Source organism: Semicossyphus pulcher, unplaced genomic scaffold (assembly GCF_022749685.1).
Source record: "Semicossyphus pulcher isolate SPU_LCO1_2020_fin unplaced genomic scaffold, fSemPul1.0.p SCAF_6, whole genome shotgun sequence".
NCBI classification, from domain to species: Eukaryota; Metazoa; Chordata; class Actinopteri; order Labriformes; family Labridae; genus Semicossyphus; species Semicossyphus pulcher.
The window spans coordinates 11295320-11305696 of record NW_027211737.1 but is presented as its reverse complement, the minus strand read 5'-3'; the positions used below and the strand labels follow the sequence as shown (position 1 = coordinate 11305696).

The window sequence follows — 10377 nt, the reverse complement described above, 5'->3', positions numbered from 1 at the left end:
GCGATTGACCGGACGCTGCCTTTGTTTACATTTTCCCAGGGCAAACATTTAAAGTTGTTTGACATACATATGACTGTTAAAGAAAGCAGGATGAGGATGGTTAAAAACCACCACTTAAGCATGTACAGGACTGAATCAGCAAAGAGATAAGAGGCACGGCTTTGTCCACAGGGGGCGCCAAAATCAACACAAACCCAAAGTTCCTCACAGGAGCTTTAAGAATAATTAAAGAAACCAAATATTTTATAAGAGGGTGGGAGAAACTGGCTGGTTTCGGGTGGAGTTTCACATAAATGCAATTAAAAGGAGTCAGAATGACATGATGTGAAATAAAGTGGTAAAACTAATAATCAGGGATAAACATGTGATTATTTTATAGTGTTAAATTAAGGTTTGTATGATAAAAGATATGTGATATTTTCTTGTACGACTTCATCAGAGTTAAATAAAAAAAAAAAGCTGATGCAGAAAAAGTACCGTGACACTTTTTGCAGTGTACACTTTGTTTCTCTGCAGGCCCAAGAGAGTGTTCACTCATAGACTGTGATTTCAACACGTAATGCGACTATTATGCCATTCAAGATAACTAACTGCATCAACCCTGTTTACACTGAGATTACCGTATCTGTTGAGTTTAAGATAATAATTGAAGTTTGAGATTTCGTGTCACAACAGATGTAAAGATGATTGATGGGATGATAATGAAGCTCTAGCAGAAAGAAAGAGAGAGAGAGAGAGAGAGAGAGAGATGGTTATGGTTCAGAATTTGGGCACCAGATGTGCGGAAGTGTGGCAACCGTTGGCTCCTCCTCTTAGCACAGAGGGCCCTGACCACCGCTCAGCCAATAGAAAACGACCTCCTGACGGGTCTCACCTCCACACTTTTATCATCAGAATTACTTTAATGATGCAACCTGGCTGCAGCTAATAATGAACTTTCTTTAATTAAAGGAGCCGAGAAGAAAGATTGATCCAGATATTGAACCGGTTTAATCTCCCGTGCTTTGTGCTTATGGCTCGCATTCCTCGGATGTCCAAGTTATGGCGCGGTGCCAAAGAGCTCTTCTGACACTCTGTGGTTGCCGAGGAAACTGCATCTTCTGCAGAGAGGGGAGGGAGGGGGCACGCTCACGCTTTGTTGCGTAATCCAGGTGCTCAGACACACTGCATATGTTCTCAGTGATTCTCTCACTCTAGATGGGAATCCCTGACAAAAATCAATGACTATGAAGGGAAGATGTGATAAAACCTTGAACATTATATAATAAAAAACATGATGACATTTCTTATAGCCTAAATTAAATGACCATTTATACAAGAATTCAGTGAATATGGACAATACATATGCCCATCCAAGTTTCAGTGACACGTACTAAATATTAAAGCTGTTAAACTCAGGTGTTAGGAAAACTTCCCAAGTATGGAAAGATGCTGGAGGCGTATTAGAACATGTAATAATTCATATTTAATAGTTTCCAAGATGAACATTGTAAGAGAAGCCAAATCAATCACAATCAGAAGAAAATCAACATGCCTTAATTACAGCCAAACTGGCACAGTTCAATTTCAATTACAGACATTTCAAATGTTTTAATTAATATATGTGGTTTACAAAATAACTCAATAGGACAAGTGTTCATGTGGAACCTCATTAGTGCGTAGTGGAACATTTGTCATTGAAAAGCCAGAAGTTCTTTCATTGTGATCTGATAAAAACAGAGGAAATAACAAGGTGTAGAAATAATCCGTCATCTAACATTTTCCAAAGCTTGAACCTTCCATCAGTGTTTGATCGTCGCTGTTTTAGTAGTTTGGTTATTTTGTCAATGATTCAAACCGACGTTCATTTAGAAATCCATCCAACTTTTACAGTGCGGCGAGGGGACTGGATGTCCATGGGGCCAAGCCGTCCAGCATGTCGCCTAATGAGGAGGAGAGGGAGGAGAAGGGAAAGAGACATCAAGATGCATCAAGATTCAGAAACTAACTGCGCAAACAACTTCACACTGAGGACATTTGCCTGCTTGTTTTCACAGCAGAGGAAAGACAGAGAGATTAATCATTTCAGGCAAGATCCAACAAAAAAAGAACAAGACAGTAAAGTGCGTGATTAAATAAAACCTTTTCAAAGGTTTAACTATCATGAAAGGCACATTTGGAGACACCCACACCTAACATCCTCCCCCTCTCACCTCATCCTGCAGCAGGGTCTCCACACTTTGGAGAGCAGCGTGGCTCTGAGCGGAGAGCAGCCTCTGATGTACAGGATGGGGGTCAGACACGCATTAACTCGGGGTAGAATGCGCAGAGGGTCAGTGCCCTCATTCTTAAAGGTTTCACAGTTGGAGCCAATAAAATTGCAGGCCGTGACATGGCAGAATATAGGGAGCCACGTGCCTAAGAAGAACCCAGCCACCACCAGTATGAGAAAGACGGATGAGCGCTTGCTGTCCCTCTCCGCAGAGGGCGGCTCTCTCACCAGCTGGAACTGGGCTATGATGAACAGTTTAATATTCAGCCCTATCATTATGATCACTGTGGTTATGTTCGCCACAAACGTACCAATGCTCGTGATCCTTTTGGCTGTCCCGACCGTGACCACGTTGTGCACAGTCACGATCAGGAACGCATAGACCCAGTATGCGCAGATGACCAGCAGGGTTCTGTTGCGGGTCATGCGCCGCGAGTACTTAAAAGGTGCAAACACCGCGTGGTACCTGTCTGCCTGCGCGGCCAGGATCGCCATGTAAGACAGGCCGAGGAATGTGGGTACAATGTAGAAGGTTCTCGTGGGGGAGTCAAAGGTGTCTCTCACATCTAGAACCCCAACATAGTAATAAGACACGCCGGTGCAGATGTCGCTGGAGCACGTGCTCAGCATGTACATGCAGCGGTTCTCGCTGCGCAGCGCCCCGTTCAGCAGGATGGACAGGGACACGGACACGTTGAGGAAGATGACGGAGGCAGCGAGGAGGATGCTGAAAAGAAACATCAACACATTGCCAAAGCTCGTGAGGGGAAGCACAGGAGATAAAACCCAGCTGCTGTTACTCATCGGTGCAGAGAAGAAGTGTGTGTGCGAGTGTGTGTGTGTGCGACAGAGCGCTCAGGTCCTCATGGCACAGAGTACACAGGCAGCAGGGCAGCTGTGAGGCTGTACAGCGCGGAGGATCCGACTCTGCTCTGATTTATGGAGGGAGAGCAGTGAGGCGTGCAGGTGACTGTAATTCCCCTGGACAACAAGTCAGCAGCTCCTGCCACAAATATACAGATGGCAACAACATCTGAAAGAAACTGCAGTCATAGGCCTGAACAGTATTTTACTAATTAACTGAAGAAGTTTTCTCTTACCCAACATTTTCAGCTTTTACAGTTTTTATGATTAACCAGGCAATTAATAATGAATCTTTTGCTGCATGCATGTTTCTGCTGCCTTTCCCCACCCAATAATCATCGTATTATCTTTTAATGTAAAGTACTTCATCTATAGACATCAAACTCTGAAACTGTGGGCTTCTTTAAAATCTATCACACAGGAATCAAACATTAACTCACTATAAACTTTGACATTCTGTGCAGTGGGTTCCAAACTTATACTTTCATTTGTTGCTTTAAGGCTCATATGTGAAGGGCCCCACAGAGATACTAGAATAAATAGCTATGGATGGAGCAGGGCCCTTAGATTTCTTCAGTACAGGGCCCGAAAGCTACATGTCATACGTCCACTGTTCAGGGTGTCTAAGTTCAAACAGAGTGACTTTTGTGAAGGCGGTTAACTATGTCACATTTTACACTCTACACACCCAGGCCTATAACTCCTGTTGTTTGTGGCATTCAAATATTTTGTTTAATGTGTGTGTGAGAGAGTGATGAAACTCCATCTCTGATTTGTGTGTTTGCTAAACTGCTTAAAGTTTTATTTCCAGTTTATTGCGTCTAAGTTATAAGTTTGTATTTGACGGAGCTGCAGGAGCAGTGCCATTCAGCAACATGACATCAACTGTGGACCCTTTTATATCAGACTTCATACATTATGAGTAACCACACTGGATATAATGAGTGCAGCTGAGATTTTTTACTGCATGTGCAACATTATGGATCTCTGCCAACAGCACACAGGTGGCTTTTGGCCACACAGTGAAAAAGTGGCTTGTTGCTCCCTCTAGTGGCTGAAACACGCATTGACTTTTATTGTAGGCTCAAAGGATTCAAAGCACTTCCACTTTTATTGAACCTTTTCCCCCAGAATGTACAGATAAAAGTAAATGGAGTATTTATGGAGTTATAATACACACTACGTGGAATGGTTGGATTTTATGACTGAAACGAGCGCTTTATGCTTACGCAGGCCACTTGGATGGAAGTTGGAGAGCCAGAGGATAAGTCCATTGTCTGCATTATTTAGCAACAGCATATAGGGTGTATACAGACAAACAGACATATGGGAGAACAGAAGCCTAAACGAGTGACTCATGAAGGACCTGGGCAGTCCTGCAAAGCCAAGAAAAGACATTAGGTTGATCTTGATTAGCAGGTTCTGGGGTTTTAATGTCGAAGGTAACTTTGCTCATCGGAGGAGGCAGCAGCGGGAATGCAATGAACAGATGTTATCCAGATTATCCTGAACAATGTTAACCTTGGACTTTTAAGTGAAATGAACTTTGAGAAAGTTTGAGTGAACCAACTGATGCACAAACAAGTGCGTGTTGATCATTACGCAACATCTGACTGCTCTGATTAGAGGCCTCATGTGCGTTTGTTCGGCCTGCGTCAGATCTGCCTGTCACTTGTTTGTGCTGAAACCTCTGGAGATCAGCAGCTTTACTTAAATTCTGAGCCCCATCCATCTATAAATACGATGACTGCTCGTCATGTGGCGGAGCGTCAGGATGCTCCTCAACGCCACCATCCCTCTCTCAGTGGATTTCGACACTCCGGAGGACTTCCTCATCTTCATCTTCCACATCCTGTTCGCCACGAGCTCCGCGCTCGTCGCGGGCTCGGTGGTTATCGGGATCTCCTCCACGCGCTCTCTGCGAGGCCAGAACCGGTTCATCTTCATGCTGAACACGAGCATCAGCGACACTCTGACCGGCTTCTCGGTCTTCTACCTCGGCCTCTTCGACGTCCAGGAGGGCTACCCCTCCAGGAACGGGACGTACTACATTTTACCCTCATTTCTAGGTGTCAATGTGTTGACCTTCCTCTTCGCTCAGTTTGACAGATACTTCGCTGTGTGCTATCCGTTCTTTTATAACCGATACATAACGAGGTCTGTGGTGATCGGGATCTGTGCGTTTTGCTGGATTTACACGTACACGATCCTCACTGTGCAGAACATGGTGCCGATTTCAAAAGCAGCTCAAATAAACGCGTTTGGTGTGATGACTCTGCAGATCATAGTTCTCATTAAAGTGCTGATGACTATAAAGTTGTACATCATAGCCAGGAACCACCTGGTAAGAGAGGTGCCCAGTGCGGAGAGAGACAACAAGAAGGAGTCTCTGCGCATCATTGTGTTTGTGGTGATCTGTTTCTTGGCTCTGTGGTGTCCGTCCTTTGTTAACATCATTGTCAGACAGCTGACGAGGAAAGGTCTGAGGTTTAGGAATGAAGCCACTAACCTGTTCGCCATCATGGCGCGTCTGAACGCACTGGTCACCCCGGCTCTGTACATCTGGGGCAGCCCGGCGCTGCGCGAGGCCGTGTGGAGGACCGTGTGGAGGAGGGTGTGCCGCTGGCGGAGGGCGAGGTGAGAGTCGGTCACAACACTGCGATTAAAACAAAAATTAGTATTAAGGTGTTTTCCACATGCTGGGTATGAAATGCTTTTAATGACAAAGTTATTTGTTCAATTACTGTGATTCTTACTCTCTCTCTCTCTCTCTCTTTCAGAATCGGCTTCACATTTAACGGTGTCACAAACAAATTGTGATGAAGCCGCCAGCTTCATCATCAAAAGGTCATAAGGTGCCTTTAGGAGAACAGACTAAATTGCCAGATCACATGGCTGAAGGATTTAATCTGCTTGATTGTTTAAAAATGTCTGAAACGCATCTGACAGATGGAGCACTTGTGTTTGTAATTTGGTGTGATAAAACAAAGGTGAAACATGGCCTGTGTTTGAAATAACAAATGCCCCTATTGCACGTGCCCCTATTCATCTAGGTGTTATTGCAGGTTATAGGCTATGAGCCGATTGTTTCCATGAATTCTAGACTCACTTTGGTTTAAGCCAAAAGAAAATGTTTAAAGATGATGGATGATTAACTTCCTACCTTCAGGGTTAATGTGACAGTCTTTGTGGAGGCTTCCAAGGATACTGTATATCCTTGGATCGCCCGAGATCCGGGAGCTGTTCGAGTTACGGACTCGGGCACGCAGTTTGAACGATCCAAATCAGAAACATTTACAGCGATGCCCTCTGGCCTGATATAAAACGCTTCTGCCAGACTTTGAACACGCAGAGAAGCGACCAGGGCCCTATAATGGTGCCTGAATGTCGACTTTTCACTAAGAAGACTGGGCCTTTGCTGTACGGGCTGGTAAACTCTTTTAAATCTCCTCTCATGACTCACTTTTATCTTGTGCCTCACTGATATAAAAATAATATAGTCTACTTTGTGGCTATCATTTACTTTTACTGTTTGCACTATGTCTGTTTTGAAATGTAGAATATAAATAAAGTTATCATTATTAATACTATTACTCATTTTACTCACGTGTGTTGATAAGCCTACAATCTCTGTTATAAGTGATGCGATGGGTGAAATCTTACATTGAGTGGTGGAAATAGTTTTATTCTTGGTTTATGTTTGGTATACATTGCCTTGATCATGCGATATCAAGATAGTAGCTACATGAAACGGTTTTCGACGTTGTGCTTCAATTTTCCAAAATACAAAATAAATATGAGTCTATAATGAAAAGGGTAAAGATGCTACGTATACCTGGAATTTCGGTTGCACAATAGTTCTCATTTCATAAGAGCACAACACTCACAAGCGAAAATAACCTTGAAAAGCTCTTTATGCCAATTACAATGTGATTCATTTAGCTATGAAGCGATGCAAATTTAGAACCACGAACAGCTCCACGAGCGCCCACAGCCGCATGTTCAGGACCACGGACAGCTCCTTATTGTGTTTGTTGACAATGCTTTCTCAAAACAGGCCCTTAATGATTGTGGTGTTAGGAGGCCCAACCTTTGACTTAACCAGTTATGTTCTCGTCACTGAAAAATATCACTTCGCTTTTGTGTTTTTTCGATGAATATATTAATGTATTAAAAAAGTCATTTCAAATATAAAACAACAATAAATTAACAGCAAGAAGAAATTAATGACTTCATATGGTCACTGTCTCCTCCTACAGGCATCCCATCCCCTTTCATCACAGTGCACGATGTTGGCTCAACTAAAACTTTAAAAAGGGAGTGCTACATTGTTTTTTTTTTATTTCAGGTTGGGCTGCGTCCATTACGCACTCCCATCATGCTCCTCTCCATCAACTTCACGCGCATTCCTCTGAGTGTTGACTTTGACAGTGCAGGGGACTATTTCCTCTTTATTTTCCACGTCGTGGCCGGGGTTAGCACCGTGCTGGTGGCCGGGTCTGTTGCATGTGGTATCATCAGAACTCGTGCACTCTTAAGACAAAACCGGTTTATATTCATGCTGAACACGAGTATCTGTGACACGATGACCGGCTGTGGTATTTTCTATCAGTTTCTCTTCGATGTGAGAGTTGGCTTTCCGTCTAAAAACGGGACTTATTACGTTTTGCCTACTCTTCTCGGTGTTAACATCATGACGTTTCTATTCGCACAGTTTGACCGATATTTCGCCGTGTGTCATCCGTTCTTTTATGGTCGTTTTATCAACACACGCGTGGTGATATGTGTGAATGTGTACAGCTGGGTGCATGTTTACGGCCAGCTGCTCGTGCAGCACATGGTGCCGCTTTCTAAAGCCATAGAGATCGGGATATACAGCAGAATCAGTTTGATGCTGATAATCAGCACTAAAATAATAATGACGATCAAGTTGCTTGTCGTGGCCAGATACCAGCTGTTGCGCGAGCCTCCGGGCCCGGAGAGAGACAGTAAGAAAGAGTCCTTGTTGATCATAGTGGTGGTGGTGGTGTTTTTCCTGCTGCTGTGGGGCCCGGCCATGCTCTACACGGTGGTGTCTTCTCTAACGGGGAAATATTCTGTGATGAAAAACGACGCCGTTAACCCCATGAAAATATTATCCAGAAGCAACGCTCTGTGTACCCCGACCCTGTATCTGTGCGCGAGCCCCTCACTCAGGACGGCCGTGTGGAAAACAGTGTGGAGCAAAGTCTGCTGCTGCTGCCAACGGCACGCGAGGTTGGTTGGAATATAAAGTGAAATGTTTGAATTGTAAAGTGTTTAAACATGACAGAGGCTGCATCTTTAAAAAATCACAGCATGTAAACGGAAGCATTTAAGATTTATCTAATATGACACTCACTGTCACTAAAGTGGTCGTTAATCGTCTATAAGCTTCACTATGTGTTTTTTGTCGTTTAATTTTGATAAGCAGTTAATACAATAAGAATATATGAACACTAAATTCAATTAACACTGGCAGGAGTGATTGTTGACATGCTGAAAAACAGGCCAGGTCTTATTACAGGCCCCTTTAAAGCCGATAGCTTTCAGGGCCGTGGTATCATTTTTGATGAACTATGGAATCAAAGCCTGTCTCCCACAAATTATGTTTCTATGCTGACAATTTGCAAAAGCAGATATGTTGACAAGGAAATGTTAGAATATCAGTTTTCCTTTATTTACAATATAATGAGGAAACTTTGATAATTCACAAAATGGGGGAATCACACAATGCTGATACTGATTCTGAACAAAGAAAAGTATTTTATTTGTTTTCACACAGTTTCCGCTCTTGCAATAAAATATCTGTTGCAATTAAAACACTGTTACGGGAACACCATAATGACCAAAGAATGATCATTTCTTTCTCACCACAGGATGGATAAGGTTGGCGGGATGATTTGGAAGATTTCACAGTAACAAAGAGCTTCTCTCTGTGTCTTCTTGAGTATTTAAACAATCAGACTCCAGGTGTGTGTACACATTAAACATGTTAGAATTAGGTATAGGTATATTCTTCACTCTTTTGCTAAATAATTATGCAGAATAATTCTGCTAAAACAACAGTAGTTGGACTGGAGTAGTTGTCAACAGTACAACAATAATACAGATGTGTGCAAATATTATGATGGAACCAAATGTTATCATTAAAACACATTTCTCTGCTTTAAAGGTCTTATTTGAAAGTGTGTATTTCAAACCTTCTTTTAAATATCCTTTTCATTCATCTAAATCTATTTTTCTCCAAGTAAATTCATTTTAGACTTTATGTTATATATCGGGTTTACAAACACGTAAAGAAAAGCAATTGTTGTGACATATGGATTTAAATCTCATTTTTATCATCACCATCAATATTTACACCTGACCCTTTTTTAGGACAAAAACTAAATAATTACATGTTTTTTTCCCACCAAAATGTTCCTCTAGGCAGGATGGAAGAGGAAATGAAACATCAGAATTTAACTGTGAAACTTTCAGTCAGCCGTGGCCACGTTATTAGGCACAACTTTATTACAACAGCTCTGTCTTTTATCGTACACGGTTCTTGATGTTCCGTTTTTGTTGACATTATCAAAAACATGGTTCAAATGTTTGTTGTGATCATGGTTAAATGCGGTACTGTCTGACACCGCATCATATTGAGAGGGAATTATATTTGTCCTCTGAGTTATTTAGAAACACCGGGTTGCAGCCTCTCAAGTTAAACGATTCTCTGCTTCTGATATATTTTGTTTTATTTAGATTTTTTAAATATATATTTTGATTATTACTATTATTGTTATTATTATTTAAAATTGATTGGGAATTTCTGGGTATGTACTCGATCTCAAACAAGAGGCCCATGATAATTGAACTGGTACTGTCGTTTACTTTTTACTGGACGGGTGTATTTATGTGACAAAACTTCAGCACCGGGAACTGTCCACAATGACCTTCTGTCAAGCGTGTAGGACACGCCACTGCCAGATTAAACGCAATGGTTTAGCTACTAAAAGGTAATTAGATACGTTTAATTTGGATTATCAATGTTTAATGTCTTTAAATATTTAATTGTCTTTGAAATATAGCTTTATTATATTTATTAAGATTTATTAGGAGAACAGTCTACGCGATGTTCTTATACCTGAACATCTAAAACGACCGAGATAATACACTGAAAAAAACATTTTATTTGCAGACAGCGTGAGCACCTTCTGCCCAACACTGCTGAAAAGACAACGACTGTTTTGGCAAAAAAA

The 10377-nt window shown here is 42.0% G+C and overlaps 3 protein-coding genes across 3 annotated transcripts; 2 read left to right on the top strand and 1 right to left on the bottom strand.

The window, feature by feature from the left end:
- Positions 1–1843: 1843 nt before the first annotated feature.
- Positions 1844–3055, bottom strand: LOC138609843 (adenosine receptor A1-like). The gene is made up of 2 exons (XM_069682509.1): positions 2193–3055; positions 1844–1922 (listed from the first exon to the last, which is right to left on the bottom strand). Exons 1-2 carry the CDS (start codon positions 3053–3055, stop codon positions 1844–1846), a joined length of 942 nt encoding a protein of 313 aa, XP_069538610.1.
- Positions 3056–4889: 1834 nt separating this feature from the next.
- Positions 4890–5756, top strand: LOC138609772 (sphingosine 1-phosphate receptor 3-like). Its single transcript, XM_069682420.1, has one exon. The coding sequence runs from the start codon at positions 4890–4892 to the stop codon at positions 5754–5756; it is 867 nt and encodes a 288-aa protein (XP_069538521.1).
- A 1737-nt stretch (positions 5757–7493) lies between these two features.
- LOC138609771 (G-protein coupled receptor 183-like) lies at positions 7494–8387 on the top strand. Its single transcript, XM_069682419.1, has one exon. It carries the CDS (start codon positions 7494–7496, stop codon positions 8385–8387), a length of 894 nt encoding a protein of 297 aa, XP_069538520.1.
- Positions 8388–10377: the final 1990 nt, after the last annotated feature.

Bases quoted from the DNA above. Each gene is read 5' to 3' on its own strand.
- LOC138609772 (XM_069682420.1), top strand. From the start codon at position 4,890: ATGCTCCTCAACGCCACCATCCCTCTCTCAGTGGATTTCGACACTCCG.
- LOC138609843 (XM_069682509.1), bottom strand. From the start codon at position 3,055: ATGAGTAACAGCAGCTGGGTTTTATCTCCTGTGCTTCCCCTCACGAGC. The intron at 1,923-2,192 runs GTGAGAGGGGGA...CCTCCTCATTAG, and splicing joins AGACCCTGCTGCAGGATGAG to GCGACATGCTGGACGGCTTG.
- LOC138609771 (XM_069682419.1), top strand. From the start codon at position 7,494: ATGCTCCTCTCCATCAACTTCACGCGCATTCCTCTGAGTGTTGACTTT.